The sequence below is a fragment of the Patiria miniata genome, unplaced genomic scaffold (genome assembly GCF_015706575.1).
Source record: "Patiria miniata isolate m_02_andy unplaced genomic scaffold, ASM1570657v1 HiC_scaffold_5, whole genome shotgun sequence".
Lineage (NCBI taxonomy): Eukaryota > Metazoa > Echinodermata > Asteroidea > Valvatida > Asterinidae > Patiria > Patiria miniata.
Window position 1 is genome coordinate 32748435 of NW_024037072.1, and position 16858 is coordinate 32765292.

Consider the following 16858-nt stretch of genomic DNA (forward strand, 5'->3'; position numbering starts at 1 on the left):
CAATTTGCTCCATGATCTCTGATTGTAACTGCATTCACTCACTAGCAGTCTTCTTGGTATATGAAACGCCTGCCCATTTGACTGATCAGAGAGTTCCTATCAATTTTTTTTTACCATTACAACTCTGAAATGTTTTTTAAAGGCCAAGTGGTCAATGAATCATGCAAACTATATCCACTCATTGTGTAGGGTATTGCATATAGCACATCAAGCACTTTTTGTCAGCGTGACTGATATTCTTCTGTTTGAAAAAATATTAGGAGAACCAGATTTTGAAAATCTGGTTATCCTAATCACCATTCAAAACTATTACATTAAAAGATGTTTAAAAACTTTATCATTAAAGGAATTAACAGTCAGTGGAAAGAGTGAAAATTGTCAACAATAATATAACATGATTCAGTACACTTGGCCTATCCGATTCACAAGTGTGACTTAAACCACGCCCACACACACGGAGAAGCATTGGAACCATTGGAACCGGTATCACATGAAAATCGGACTCCTATGAAAATTGGACCCCTATTATTGGTTAACCCCTCGCACGTGTCAGGTCACTCTCCCGAAACGATCCTAAAAATAGCATGGTATCGTACTCACGCGTGCGCAGTACTACCAATGAGTCCACATTTCATGGAGTCGGATATTCACGCTACACCAGAAGTTGTGCAAAGTGGCATTAGCCAATGGGCGCTAGTATTCAGTGGTGGGTGCACCTGTTTGACGCAGTCACTTACGAACCGGATTGACCAATCAAGGATGAGTTGTGAGTCACCTGACCATCGGAAAGCTATTTACTGAAGAATTAAAGAAAATGTGTGAACATTCAAAAATGTTTATCTATTTGGGATCTGTGCATAGAAGAAATATAACGATTGGATACATTCAATCTGTTGAATATGTTGACTTATTCATTCATTTTGTTGACTGGAAATTAAACAGTTACGTGTAGTCTAGAAAATTACTTATTTTCTGAAATAGGTTTTCTGATTTTTTTTCCACTTCCCAGCTGACAAAGTCAGTTCAATGTTTTGAAGTTTTCCTTTGAGGGCCGTTATTGATGAAAAAAAAGATTAAAAAAACTGGGTTCTTATTAGAGACCATCAAAACCTTTGATCTTGTTCTGTGTTCTTGTTTTTTTCTCTATTTTTTCATTTCTATTTCAATGTCCTTGTGTCATCTGTTCACATTAACAATGCCCAATGTCATTCAATCTCAAAAATACGAAATTGAAAGTTGAAAATTATTTTGTGATATTTATTTTTTGTGCGTATCAGCTGCAAAAATACTTATATTGCTGCAGTTTGTTCTCCACATTGTACCATTTTTCTCATTATAAATAAATTAGGAGCAGAGCTAAAGTGAGAAAAAAATGGGAATATTGTCACAATTCACCAGACTGCGAGGTCTCTTGCAAGAATTCATTTCAACGACAATAATATATCTTTACCACTTAAAAATATTAAATTGTAAGTAAATTGCCATCAAGTTGAAATTAAATGTGTCGGATGAGTGCAATTGTACATGTTTTACAGTACTGCCGTTTTCTGAGTGATTCAAAAAGCAAGTTTTGTTGTTGACTTAATTGCTCTTAAGTTTAGTTGTTGCCTTTTTTCAATGTTGACATTTGAAATAAATGACAGAAGAAAATTTGCATGGATGTAATTGTCTGTTATGGTGATGTTCTTGTTTATTAACCCAAGTTTGGCACTTTTACCAGAAAGTATTCTGAATCTGCCAAAATCCACCTATTGTGTCATGCACAAAAATGTTGGTGTTGGTGACTGCTCAGTAAGGCGGTATCCTGAATCCATCAAAATCCTGCCGTACCGTTAGGCTTACAATCCTCAATCCATCAAAATTCCCCAGTTTTTGATATGGATGTATCCTGCATCCGCCGAAATGCTCCAAAACAGGGGCATGGATTTTCAGGGTTGTTAGGGTCACTGAACTGCATTATTCTTTTGGTACAATAAATTATTTAATTTTTCTTTTAGTGTAAAAATGAACCTTTTATATACATGTATGTTTGTTCTTGGTTGGTTTGTATTGTGTTACCATTTTTTGTTTTGTTTTGGGAAAGAAAGTTGCATCCTGACGCCACTTTTTTCATTATATATTATCCATCAATAAAGGTCAGTCATTGCAAAAAAATTGAAAAGATATGAATCTTGGACGGAGAAACTATTCCAGTTTTGTTAGAAAATACTTTTGAAAATGCATTCGGCTCCACAGACTTTGTACACAACCAAAGAGGTGGTGTCTGGATAATACATTCTTTCGTTGGGTTGGGTGTGTGTGTGTATGAATGGATATGGATTGTTCAAGTTTTGGGGGGAGTTTGTTAATAATTATGGACGAAAATGTCATTCACTTAAATATCATTAAAGAAATTATTAAATAAAGAAAGAAAAATTGCCCAATGATTCGGACAAAAAATGCGCCTCCATCTCCACCCCCCCCCCCGTCCCATTCTAATCTAAGGGTATTCCCCGGCTTCCTTCAAAAATAGTCAGGTGGCATATGGTCGGAATCGTGACCGACTGGTCCAAAGCACCAAACTTGGCAGATAGATTCTTATAGCCCTAGAGAAGATATTTAGAAGGGGTGACACCTGAAATTCTTTTGGGAAGGGTGCCTAATTTGCATAAATCGTTAATCCCTGCCGTGTAATATATTTATTCCCATATTTGGGTATATTTTTATTTTTTTATTTTTTTGAAAAGTGTATTTTGGTGATTCTACTTGCATATTCTTACTTCAATAACATTTTATAAAACATATAAGTGACTGAATAATTAGGAGGACATAGTAAAGAACCACAATTGCTACTATTTTACCCTAAAGTTACGCGCATTTACCTTTTCCTCAGATATCATCAACTAGTCTCGCCAAACGTGGGTATTGATGAGCTTCAAATTTACAAAGTTACTTACTGGCATAGTTACCCTAACAAAAATAAGTGGGAAATCAAGTGAAAATTGATAACATCTTGATGCTTAGCCCAAAAGACCAAAAAAGGGGAAAAAATGTGGTGTCCGTAAATTGGGCTAGGACGAGAAGGGTAACGTGGGAACTTAAACAAGTTCAACAAAATCCCCCTAAATAAGAGATTATTGTTGTTTACAATAATTTTGTCTACGCCAAAACCTTTTCTCAACAATAATTAGGGGAATTTCCTTGAACTTGTTCCAGTGTTCCATGTTAGGCAACCATTCACCTACTTGTTAGCCTAGTTTATGGACACCTCGTTTTCCCCAGTTTTTGTTTTCTGTGCTTAATATCACAATGTTATCATAGTTCACATGATTTTGCATAAGGTTTTAATAGGGTAGCTGTACCAGTTAGCTACTTGGTGAATTTGAAGTTCATCAATGCTAATGTTTGGCAAGACTAATTGATGATATCTGGAGACAAGGTAAATGCACGCAATTTTAGGTCATAATAGTAGCCATTTTGGATCGTTACTATGTCCTCATAATTATTCAGTCACTTATATGCTTTGGAAAATGTTATTTAAGTAAAGATATGTAACTAGAATCCCCAAAATACACTTTCAAAAAAATAAAAAAAATGGAAATATACCCAAATATGGGAATAAATATATTACACGTCAGGGATTAACGATTTATGCAAATTAGGCACCCTTCCCAAAAGAATTTCAGGTGTCACCCCTTCTAAATATCTTCTCTAGGTCTATAAGAATATATCTGCCAAGTTTGGTGCTTTGGACCAGTCGGTCACGATCTTGACGAAAATTAGATCTAAGCCACCTGACTAAAATCGGTTCTTGCGAAATTGCACTTGTTAAAAATACTCAATAATTTGTGTAAGGGTGGCGACCTATAGAGGGCGGTGTTCCCGTTATTGCTCACGTCAGGCGAAGTGCATACATCGATATTTCCTTCAGGCTTCAGAAACTCAGACGAAGTATATCGATATTTCCTTCTGAAACTGTAGCCTACCCTAGTGTAGGTAGGCCTACTGCTGGACTGTGGAAACTCAAAATTCTGGTTAACAGATTTCTGAGTTCTTTTTTTCTTTGACCTTTTCGGAACTACACGCTGAGCAAGGGTAAGTTCTTTTGGAAAGAATGTTGCAACCTGGCCTGACGCGCTACTTCAGCGGTTGTGTACAAAGTCTATGGAGAGTTAGTCCCACTGTGGCCGCGATATTGCTGCACTGTCTAGCCCAGGTGGACTCTCTTTCCTCCCTACGTAACGGAGGGAGTCCTGGGTAAAAAGTGCTCAAAACCGAACGAAAACATTTCTGACCAATAATTTCAATATTTTTAACTTGTTGGAGAAGCTAATTTTGACGTCGTAGTATTCTAATCTCCTATGTCAGTATGTGTCCTTAAAGTTATCTGTTGGGCTGATGGGTTCAGGAATTCCATATGCGATGCTGACTGACGTCAATCAGGAAAATAAACTCTAAAGCAACGTTAAACTTGTACGTGTTTGTAGACTCTTTTCATCAGTTTAACCTTGATCAGATGGTAAATTTCACAACGAGAAGGGACCCGGCGTCTGGTACGGAGAACATTTTAGATCTCTTGTTCACTACACGCCCAACTTTAGTCAACAACACCCGTGCAAGTTCCGGGATTAGTGATCATGCAGCAGTGATAGCAGAAGTTAACATCAGGGCGACCAAACCCACGAAACCACCTAGGACCATTTTCCGATGGAAGGATGTTGACGAACCTGGCTTCATTGAATCAGTATCCAAGTTACAAGCTGATTTTATGAACTCATCTCCATTAACGAAACCTGTGGAGGAAAACTGGAATATCTTCAAAAATGGGTTGACTGATATCATAAATCAACTAGTTCCTCAGAAGATTGCCAAAGGCAGACCTAGACCTGCTTGGCTTTCAACTGACCTAATACGCATGTGCAGAAAGAAAGAGAGGCGTTATGTGAAAGCAAAGAAAAGTGGGTTAACATCAGACTGGGAAGACTTCAAAATACTACAGAAGAAAGTCAACCGTGAGGTTCGCCGAGCAAAGCGTTCTCACCTACAGGATATTACCTCATCTGAAAATCCAAGACAGTTTTGGCGATTTATTAACTCCAACAGGAAAGACAACACGGCCATACAGGTTCTCAAAAAAGATAACACAAACATCACCACAGATAAAGAAAAAGCTGATGTGTTAGCTGACCAGTTCAGTAGTGTGTTCACCAGAGAAGGGGAGGTTGATACAGATACCCAGCAGAGTTTACCATCCATTCCATATCCTGACATGCCTGACATCGTGGTGTCCGTGGATGGCGTTGCCAAGCTGCTGAAGGAGGTTAACACCAGTAAATCTGCAGGACCCGATGCTCTGTCTAACAAGGCACTTAAACTGGCTGCTGATGTTATTGCACCAATGCTTGCAGTCATATTTCAACAGTCACTCGACACTGGCACTCTGCCTACAGATTGGAGAAAAGCAAATGTTGCGCCATTTTTCAAAAAGGGCTCCAGATATGATCCCTCCAACTATAGGCCTATCTCACTGACGTCGGCTAGTTGTAAACTGTTGGAGCACATCATAGACAGCCATCTTATGGAACATCTTACAGACAACCGAATCCTGAACCCGAACCAACACGCTTTCCAGAAAGGCTTGTCATGTGAATCACAGCTCGTCATGACCATGCAAGATCTGACCAGTAATTTCGACAACCAGATAACCACAGATGTTGCAGTATTAGACTTCTCGAAAGCTTTCGATGTCATCCCTCACAAGAAGCTAATCCAAAAAATTGGGTATTATGGAGTCAGAGGTAAAACTCAGAACTGGATTAAATCATTTCTGACAGACAGGCTACAACGGGTGATGGTCAATGGTGAAACATCCAAGTGGCATCAAGTATTAAGTGGAGTTCCGCAGGGAACAGTCCTGGGACCGCACTTGTTTCTACTCTTCATAAATGACATTAACGACTCTGTGGGTGGAACAACACGACTTTTTGCTGATGACTGTTTGATGTACCGCAAGATTCATTCTCCATCCGATGAGCATTCATTCCAGAAAGATCTTGATACCTTGGCTGCCTGGGCAGATACATGGGATATGAAATTCAATCCAAGCAAATGCAATATCATGAGAATCTCCAGAAAAAGAGACTCGGTAAAACCATCATACACCATGTTAGGGGTAAATCTTGAAGTAAAAGCTGAGATCACTTATCTCGGTATCATCATCCAGAATAATTTGAGTTGGAACCGCCAGACTGAACATGCAGCCTATAAAGCCACCTGTGTCCTCAACTTCATCATGAGAAACTTCTACCCAGCCTCAAAGTCCGTCAAAGAGAAATTATATTTCACCCTGGTTAGGCCCCTCCTTGAATATGGGAGTACTGCTTGGAACCCATATGCCATCAAAAACATCTCTTCACTTGAAAGAGTCCAGAGGCGAGCTGCACGTTTCGTCTGCAAGGATTATTCAAGAAGAAGCAGCGTAACTCAGATGTTGGCTACCTTGGGCTGGACACCACTTGAAGAGAGGAGGGAATTAAACCAATGCCCATCAATGCCCCAAACCACAATCAATTTAAATCATTGATTTAGTTATTATGCCACTCTCCAAGCCTCTTAGTTATACTTCCTCGAGGAGTTCTGAAGAGGATAACCACCAAGTACCAAGTACCAAGTTTCTCACCGCCGAGTCTATTCTAGTCGGTGTACATGACGTACGTCTGTGCAGCGTGTAGTCTGGTTCCCTAGACCGGACAATTATTCTCGACGCTCATCACGTCTGGTCCGGGGGCCAGACTATGAAGCATGAATACAGTGCGCACGCGCGATTTGCTTAGTAACCACTCTCATACGCACGCGCACTTACTTGAAGGCGCGGTCGCTAATCCAATGACCGAGCGTGTTTTCGCGCCAGTTACCAGAAACACGTTTCGGCTTTGGTCATTGGTTGAGCGTTTTCGTGACATCGGTTGGCTGGAGTGACGTCACGGTTCCAACCAAAACTAAACAAATGAGGGCGCCTAGCGTGCGTGCATGCTTTCGTACGCACGTACATTGTAGTTTGTACATGACGTACGACTCTGGGAATAAACTGATGAAAAGAGACTACAAACACGTACAAGTTTAACGCTGCTTTAGAATTTTCCTGATTAATGTCAGTCAGCATCACATATGGAATTCCTGAACCCAGCAGCCCAATAGGTAAGGATACATAGAACATGCAGGCGTGAAATAAGCTTTTGTAACAAGGTAAAACATAACAAAACTTTGGTAAAAATGTTGGGTGGTTTCATGTAGAGAATTCTTGCCCTGGACGTTAGTCGTATTGCAATGAAGACTTCGTCCAACCTGGGCTACTGCACTGTCATGACTGTATTCCTGTAATCTCTGGCCACACGCCAGGTCCTCCAGTATACTACTGAGGAGTTTATTCCAACGAAGTGGCTATCGTTACGGCAGCCGTTGTTTAGCGCCCTCTACGATACTTTTTTGATACGCACACAGGTATATAAATTTGTTTCCCCACGTTTTAGCCAGCAGTGCGACAGCTCAGTCGATTGAGGGTAGGATTTTGCACTGCGAAGTTGCGGGTTCGCATCTCCGTTTCGCACTCAAATTTTTTTCCTTTTCTAACCTGAGGCTTTGGAGGATTTTTTGAAAAGGGAAATAAAGTCCGAATTTCATAACGTTCATCATGTTCAAATTCACTTGTTTCCTTCTACATTTGTAAGTTCTAATTTTATATTTTCTTCTCATGTTTTAATAAAAGTTGCAGTTCTACCGTATTACGATAGAAAATGGGAAATGCGTTACGGCTGCCGTAACGATAGCCACTGCGTTATTCCAAACACTGGCGCAGTTTGTGCATTTTTTTTTTACATACCACTGCTCAATATCATGTACATTATTGACCCTTTTTGATTATTACATGTATTTCATTTCGTGTTAATTTATTTCGTTATATTGTATATCCTCGAGTCACCATAATTGACGCAGATAACGCTTGCAATGGGCGCGCGTTGTCCAACGCAAATTGAATGCGAGTGCGTCAAAACATATCCTCGTCGTTTTAGGTGGACTGACGATATTATTTGCGTTTGTATACAGAGTTGGAAATAAATGTTAAATGAATGAATGAATGAAATTGAATGGTTGTATTCTATGATTTCTCATTTTTTGCCTTCCGGGTAAAGGTAATATTTCTTCAAATTTTTCGAGAAATTTAGCATCTTTCTGGAGTCCATATCATTGCATATGCACCAGTGTTTGGACTAAACTCCCTAATAATTGGGAAACCAGATGTGTGGCCTAACGCACAGCGCAGCAATACTGAGGCCACACAAGTGGGGCTAATGGAGAGTTAGCGCCATAAATGTGGCCAATTTACTAGACTACCTCCGTAAATAAAGGCCACACTTCCACCATGTACGAAAACATGTCAAACTTTATCAAATTTTGATTTTCACATCCCCCCCCCCCCCCCCCCCCCCCCCCCCCCCCCCCCCCCCCCCCCCCCCCCCCCCCCCCCCCCGTTTGTAAACCACTCTCTGCTAATCTCTCCAGTGTACGGTTACAACAAAAATCCGAAGAAAAAAAAACAAGAAGGTGAAAAGGGGTAATGGTATTAATCATAAGGACAATGAAGGATAATTGGAGATATGTTGGCAAATGGTGATATTTACATGTACACTATATTTTTCACATCAGCAGTTGGAGATGGCCCTGGATGAAAAGTACTTTAGAGAATTAGCAGACTTGCTGGGACCGGAATGGCAGAGATTAGGTACAGAGCTGGACTTTGACAATAATAAGATGTACAGGTTTGAAGTGGATCATCATGGCGTGTCCAACCAGATCTTTGCAATGCTGGTAGCTTGGAGGCAGAAAGAAGGAGTTTCGGAATTAGGTGCAAGAGAGAAGTTGCTGACTGCACTGAGGAGGGTAGACAGGAATGATTTGGCTGACAAGTTACAAGGTACCGGTATTAATGTTAAACTTGAATGTTATATAGGGCCCTTCTTTCTGCAAAGTGGCCATTAACCCTTACTCTCTGAGGGTAGTTTACTGCATGTCAGTTGGTTATGCCAATGCCCTCCAGCTGCAGTTTATTGGAGGATACTTTGATGTAGCAGTGAAGGCTCCAATTGGCAGGAGTTGGAGGCCCTGGAGGGTGCCTGATACTGACCAGCTGGGGGCACTTGATTGTTATCAGAGGACTCTCATTGTTCTCTGTGGCATGTATTGGAGTGCCTGTCCAGTTACCCTTGAAATGACATGGCAGATATTGGAGGGCCATGCAAAAAACATAGGAGATTTTCTTGAGGCACATATTGGCATGCGTTGGAGGGTCTAGTAGGGTAAGGGTTAATCCAGGTATTCTTCAGGTACCCTACTAAATGCAACAATATATCAACTCAACTCAAATGAGAACCCTGATCAATGCAACAAACTGCAACATTGGATTCTGTTGCATTGTGCAGTGAACCCAGTGCACACCAGCCTTGGTACCAAGCAGCTACCCTGCTAAATGCAACAAACTGCAACAGTTGATACTCTTGTATCGCCTTGGCAATATGAGCACTTGCCCTGCTAAGTGCAACAAGCTTGCAAGATGCAACAGAGCTCGGGGACTTGAGTTGGCGGCTTAATGCAACAGTATGCAACAAGTTTTTGCCTTTGTTGCTTTCTGTTGCATTTAGCAGGGTTAATTAGGTTAAGTTCATTTTTCCATGATGATCGATCAGACCGTCACTGAATTTCGTGATGGCATTGTGATTTTGACCACTGAAAATTGCTGTCTCAATTTCCATGGCTGTTAAGTTATTGGATTAAAGATTTTTTTCAGCCTAAAATGTATTTTTTTCCAGGTTGTAACATGATTTGTGAAAGGATAGTGTGATTTACTTTTGACTGGACTTGTGATGGTCTTGACTAAGTTGACTACAACATTGAGACCCAACTGTTGCAGTGCTTCTTGCCCATAAAAACACAATGACCTTTTTTCAGGGGGGGGGGACAATTTGTAGTTTACATCTATGTGCACATGTAGTTCTTGTGTCTGAATTTTTTTGAACAATCTGCATATTTGTTAAAACCTCCATGTACATAGTCAGTCCAGTTTTGGTGAAATCTTGACTTTAAAAGTACATCAATGTATGTATGTACTTGTACATGTATGTACATGTACATGTATGAATGAATCCAGGCACGTGATCGCTGTACATAAATAAAATGCACAAAAAGTCTTCTCATTTCCCTCCAAGATGGCCGCCGTGCAAAAGGTCAGATGACTAATTACCTACTACATTTGCTTTTGCCAAAATTTTCAGAAATAGATGGTTTTGGGGGGTTAGTAGTTTATAGCAAATATTGTTTCACTGACTTTTTGGAGGTTTTGTGTTCGTAGATGGTGGAAAAAACCAAGAAAAACAATCATGTTCCTGTAGTCTGGTTCCCTGACCCCACTTAAGATGTAACCAGTTGCAAACAAAATGTGGACTGGATAAATTTGGTAGATTAGGGGCAGTAGTTGAAAAAAAGTCAGGTTTTTCCGACACTGGTCGGCTGACCAGCGTTGGAAATTAATACAAAAATACCTTTTTTTCTTGAAAATGACAGCAATCCAGGTGCCATGATTTTACAGGATGCTTTAGACTGTCATTCAATAAAAGTCCAGTAAGGTATTTCATAATAATATGGTAGTTTTGTTTTTTGATGTTTGCAAATGTTGTATATTCCCTTTAATACGCAGCGAGAACGGCTGTTGCAGTTCCCCAAGGAGCCCCAGTAGACACGGCAGATGCAGCCTGCGGTGGGGTTCAGATCACAGCCAATATCATCAATCCACAAGAAACATCAGCTCAGCCACAGTCACAGACGTCTTTTAATTATAACCAGCCGCAACAAGCTCATCCTACCACCTACACCTACCATGCACCGCCTGGCACAGTTCCTTACGTCGGCCGGCTCACCATTACCGGCAGAAACAGCCCCGTCATCATTGGATCCGTCTCACATAGCACCTTCAATTTTGGGGGTGGCGGAGGTAGCAGTGGTGATCATAGAAATTAACAGAAAACGGAATCCGTTTCCTGTAAACACCTTTGCCGTTTCCTGTAAACACCTTTGCTCTTATACAGTACCAATCACTGATTTTGTACTTATTCCGACCAAAATCTTGTCAAGTTCGTCAATCGGTAACAAGTTTGCTGTTAGCTCAAAATGCTTTCACCCTAACAGAACTCAACCCATCAAATCCCAACGGCATTGTTGGAATCTGTCAGGATGAGTACAGTACCCCTAAACTGACAGTCTTTAACATTGGGTTGGCACACTTCCAGAATCAAAGTCAGATGTATATGTGTGTGTGTGCAGTTTTCCGTATGGTGTTGGGATTTGCCAGGATGGCTAGGATTCTTCCTGGGAATATTTGTGTAACATTTTCTTGGATTCGGGGAATAGATTTATGTATAAGTATGCCTGTTTCATCACCGAAAACTTGACATCTGCTTTTGAAAATTCTTAAGCGCAACATGTACAACCATGTTCTATGGTTTTGAAAGTTTCATCTACTTCTTAAAAAAAAAGTTTTGTTTTTTTTAAATCGTGACTTCAGAGGGTACATTTCCTCTTCACTTAAAGACATACTTGAATAGTTCCATAGATGAAATAGAGTTTGGTTTTACATGTATATTTGTCATTTTTTTTTAATGAAACCTGTGCTGAGACTACCATGTACCATAATTATTCAAAATAATTTTGTGGGGAAAATGCAGCCCATATATTTTGTAAACTGTAATTCACTGAAAAATAATTATATCAGTAAGATAATGCAAATAAACAAATAAACACCCTAAGGCCAAAAAAAATAAGTCTCCGGTTTCTGGTATGGTGCTTGCCCCAAAAGTGGTGCGGCGATGCGGCTTTTTTTTTTTTTTTACCTGTTTTTTTTTTTTTTTTTTTGGCTTCAAATGTCGGCTGATGACTGCAAATGGTGCCCAACTAAACTTAGTGCAACTATATGGGAGTCCAGAGAGGCCACATAAAGCTTATTCTCGATCATAACCCCATCTAAAAACACGTTAAAATTATGCAGCAGCAGAATTCCAGTCAAACCAGTGAGTTTGGCGTTTTTGAGACATCATCTTGTATTGAAAACAAAACTATTTCATTTTGCCGACGCGCATGGTTACTGCGACGCGCGCGCATACCAGAAACCCGAGACTTTTTTTTTTGGCCTAATGCACTTAAACCACACTTAAACTAATTATAATTAAACTAATTAGGATATGATCATTTACATTGCTTGCAAACCAGTCAACTCTGTGGTGTGGGGTAATACACTCAACCCAAAAAGAAAGCCCCCCCCCCCCTCAATACTTTGTTGTCTAACTCAAAAACTACTGGGCACATCTTGCTCAAACTACGACTGATCAGTACAGTAATTCCTTAGCAATCCAGCCATACTCTTTGTTTGGCCCAAAACAGTGATAATGTGTACACAATTATGCAATTTATGACAAATGGTACCGAAAAAAAAGTTGTACTTTTGTATGTGTGCAAGGTGAGTGTAAACCACAACTTGCACGTATATAAAAGTGCAACTGTTTTCGGTATCATTTGTCATAAATTGCATGAATTCATACACATTATCACTGTTTTGGGCCAAGTAGAGAGTATGGCCGATTGAAGGAATGTAAGTACTGATAAGTCATTATTTGAGCGAGAGGTGCTCAGTTGTTTTTTGAGTTTAACAAAAAAGTATTGGAGGGGGGGACTTTCTTTTTTGGTTGAGTGTAGTTTTTGCGACCACCTAAGTAATAGTATCGTTCACACCTTACCGGAGACAGATTTTTTCTTAAACCTTAATGGGTCATTCTACAAATTAATGTTCCAAAGTGTGACTTTTTTCCTGTCCCTTTTATCTGCTACACGTACTTTGTAATTTACCATTCAGGTGTCATTAAGAATGACTTCAAACGAATTTGATTTGTTGGGTAGGTAGTTTGCTATTCACAATCACTCTTGGAGGACGACTGCATTAAGGAGTGCATCAGAATTATAAAATCATAGATGTCAGATGTAACAAGGACAGAAAAAAAGTGGACTCCTAATACATATGAATGAGTTTTAGTAAGGCCAAAAAAAAAAGTCTCCGGTTTCTGGTATGCACGCGTCGCCGTAACCATGCGCGTCGGCAAAATGAAAAAGGTTTTTTTTCAATGAAAGATGATGTCTCAAAACCGCCAAACTCACTGGTTTGACTGGAATCCTGCTGCTGCACAATTTTAACGTGTTTTGAGATTGGGTTACGGTCGAGAATAAGCTTTATGTGGCCTCTCTGGACTCCCATATATTTGCACTAAGTTATAGTCGGGCACCATTTGCAGTCATCAGCCGACATTTGAAGCAAAAAAATCAGGTAAAAAAAAAGAAAAAAGCCGCGTCGCCGCACCACTTTTTGGGCAAGCTCCATACCAGAAACCGGAGACTTTTTTTTTGGCCTAATATTAATCATGAAAAATGAATATGAATAAAACTGCTGCAAACCGTTAACTGACTTGATTGGCCTGAAATACACAAATCGAAAAATTTGAGGGCTTAATCTTAAGATTCTAGCAGGATCCGCTAGAATTGAAACGAATCTAACTTGTTGGATTTTGAATTTGTAAAAATATCAGAACAGATTGACTATAGTACTTTAAATTTGTTTCATTTGTTTGACATCTAATGTCATTTTTTTTTTTTTTTGCAAGTAAGCATGTAAAGCCAACTGGTGTGCATTGACAGTCAAAACATGATGCCCAACTGTATTATCTTACGAAAGTAGTGTCTTTGAATATTTGTTTTAGTTGATGTGTAAACTTCAAAATAATGGGTTATGGGTTATAATGGTAAACTTCAAAATAATTATGTTTGTTAGAAAGTGTTTATCAGAAATCAGTTATTTTGAGGGTGTTACACCTATGTTCAGACACACCTATGTCCTGAATGCACAAGTTCCTAACCCTAACCCTAACCCTAACCCTAACCCAGTAACCTTAACAGGGAGTAAATTTATGTGCGGATTGTCGGAACATAGGGGTGTCAGAACATAGGGATGTCGGAACATAGAGCAGTCGCCATTTTGACAATTGTGATGTAAGCCAGAGAATTGATGTCCAAGAAATGATGATTCTATTTTCATATAAATTTTGAATGGTACCGTGATGCTGAAACGCAAAAAGGATTGATTGCTACAGAAAATTGGAGTCATGTCTAAAAGCTGAACACCAATTCTGCATTCAGTAATGCATGCAAATGCAAGCACTGTTATATTGTTAATGGGAACCCATTCTTAACAAGATGGCTGTAGCTTGATGGCAGTACTGTAAAGCCATGTACAGAGAAGTAAGATTTGAGGCTTTGCATGGTGGAGATGCTAAATCATGAAAGGTTTGCGGAAACACCATGTGCGAATAATTTCTCAACTAAGAGAATGGTTCTGAGAAGAACCAGAGGTATAAACTCGACGTTCCGGTCAGTATGCTCTGACCATCTTCACCTTCACCTTAATTAGACTGATGGGTCTCCTATACCCTAGGTCCTCAACCTTCACCTTAGACTGATGGGTCTCCTATACCCTAGGTCCTCAACCTTCACCTTAGACTGATGGGTCTCCTATACCCTAGGTCCTAACCTTCACCTTAGACTGATGGGTCTCCTACACCCTAGGTCCTAACCTTCACCTTAGACTGATGGGTCTCCTACACCCTAGGTCCTAACCTTCACCTTAGACTGATGGGTCTCCTATACCCTAGGTCCTTACCTTCACCTTAGACTGATGGGTCTCCTATACCCTAGGTCCTAACCTTCACCTTAGACTGATGGGTCTCCTATACCCTATAGGTCCTTAACCTTCACCTTAGACTGATGGGTCTCCTATACCCTAGGTCCTTAACCTTTACCTTAGACTGATGGGTCTCCTATACCCTAGGTCCTCCCTCTACTGAGACTGTCACCCTACTGTTCCACTTCAGTGGGCAGTAAGCTTGCTCTAGGATCCCAGCTACTTGGCATCCACACAGGATGCAACTTCACACTTAATCGCTTTCGCTTCTGCTACTTAAGTGTTTACCTTCTTAGAGTTTAGGCATTCTCCTGAAGACGGTCAGAGCATACTGACTGGAACATTGAGGTTATACCTCTGGTTCTTTTCAGAACCATTCTCTTAGTTGAGAAATTATTCGCTCATGGTGTTTCCGCAAAATAAACCTGTAAGATATTTTATCGTTCAGTCGATAAAATTGATTATATTTATATACTCATGAATCGTGTAGCTAGCCTCCATGCTGACCAACAACTTGAATATCGATCGTTCACACAGCTAGCATATAATTGTTCTGACGCGCATTTTAATTGACAAGTATCGTAGTGTTTTGGTTCAGCCATAGTTCCATAAAGTCATGAAAGTTTGAACGTGAGACCGCCAAGCACGTCCTTAGTAACGCAGTTCTATACCGAGACATGCACAATGAGTGGGACGAGTGGCTGAAAGCACTTCGAATTTTGTAGTAGGTTTTGAAGTAGGCGATCTGGTACGCCAAATTTTATAAAACTTTCCAGACATGTAAATTATGGTGTACTCTGTCGTATAAGCCTTGTTTCCGCATCCACAGTTTGTTTGGAAATGCAGAAATATAAATACCCCCCCATAAAAACCGCACCCTCTGTTGACATAGCAAATAAACCTGTTGTACGCAAAGGGTGCTTTTACGGTTTGACAGAGAGTTGTGTCCAAAAAGGACACAAACTGTGAACGAAAGTGATTAGTGCGGTTACACCTCTATGTTCCGACACCCCTATATTCTGACTGCACATATTCCTATTCCTAACCCTAACCCTAACCGGGAGTAACACAATCTAGGTCAGTTGTCGGAACATAGAGCAGTCACCATTAGTGCACTCAGTGATGAGTGCCAATGTACGTGCTGTTGCTACATAAATCAGCAGCCATTTTGTGTCCAGAGGAAGGCAGTTGTTTTGATCAACTTTGGATAAGTACCTTGTATAAAGAGCTTGAAAATGAAGTAGTGTTTTTTCAATGCCGTTTGGCATATTATTAATTTGGCTGTGTATAAAACTATTTTAGATGGGAAATATTTTAAAAGTAGAATTAAAATGCATCAATAGAACATAGTGTACTGTTGTTTGTTTGTATGGGTTTTTTTTGGTGATAAAAATATAAAAGTTTGCCCAGATTAACAGCATTGTAAGCATTGCCTCCCCAAGCTTGCACTGTGGCCCCCTAATACACAGAGCTGGCATTTTGAATGGACAATGTGTAAACCTCGTAATTAAGCTTGTACTGCCATGGGGAAAATGAATATTTGTAATGAAAGATGCTTTTATTCTGCTCTCGGAATGAAATGGAAAAAATTGTACAAGGAAGCTCTATGTTGCTGAAAATACTAAATATTTGAAACACACAACCGCCCACTGAACAAAAACATGTGTGTAACATCACGACCAAATGCACTTTGTTTCATTTCATTTCATTTATTATTTTGCAGGTCAAATTTACAATGGGTATAAAAAAAAAATAATAATAATAATATCACAGACAGTATAGACATCAAACAAAGACATGATAAGTTGTTGCTTAAATTCATTGTCTGATGGGGGCTGAATTTAACAATCCAAGACGCTTTTTTTTTAAAATTGTTTTCAGGGAACATAACTGAAGTTGAACCCCTCCCCAAACTCCTCCAAACTCCTCCCCCCCCCCCCCCCCCCCCCGCAAATGGCCAGCCACATGCAATGTTTATGAAGCCCGCCCTCTCGTGCTATCTAATTTACACACTATACGTCTTGCACCCACATCACTACCTGTGAATGTGGATAG

At 40.0% G+C, this 16858-nt stretch overlaps 1 protein-coding gene across 2 annotated transcripts; it reads left to right on the forward strand.

Annotated features, from left to right (window-relative positions):
• Positions 1-3857: 3857 nt before the first annotated feature.
• Positions 3858-11872, forward strand: LOC119741206. 2 transcript variants are annotated; one of them, XM_038216938.1, is made up of 3 exons: positions 3858-4074; positions 8686-8950; positions 10727-11872. In XM_038216938.1, the coding sequence occupies exons 2-3, from the start codon at positions 8692-8694 to the stop codon at positions 11044-11046; spliced, it is 579 nt and encodes a 192-aa protein (XP_038072866.1). In that variant the 5' UTR covers positions 3858-4074; positions 8686-8691; the 3' UTR covers positions 11047-11872. The 2 variants fall into 2 exon arrangements, with proteins under 2 accessions (XP_038072866.1, XP_038072865.1); XM_038216937.1 differs by having other exon boundaries at positions 8683-8950; positions 10727-11871.
• The last annotated feature ends 4986 nt before the right edge of the window (positions 11873-16858 follow it).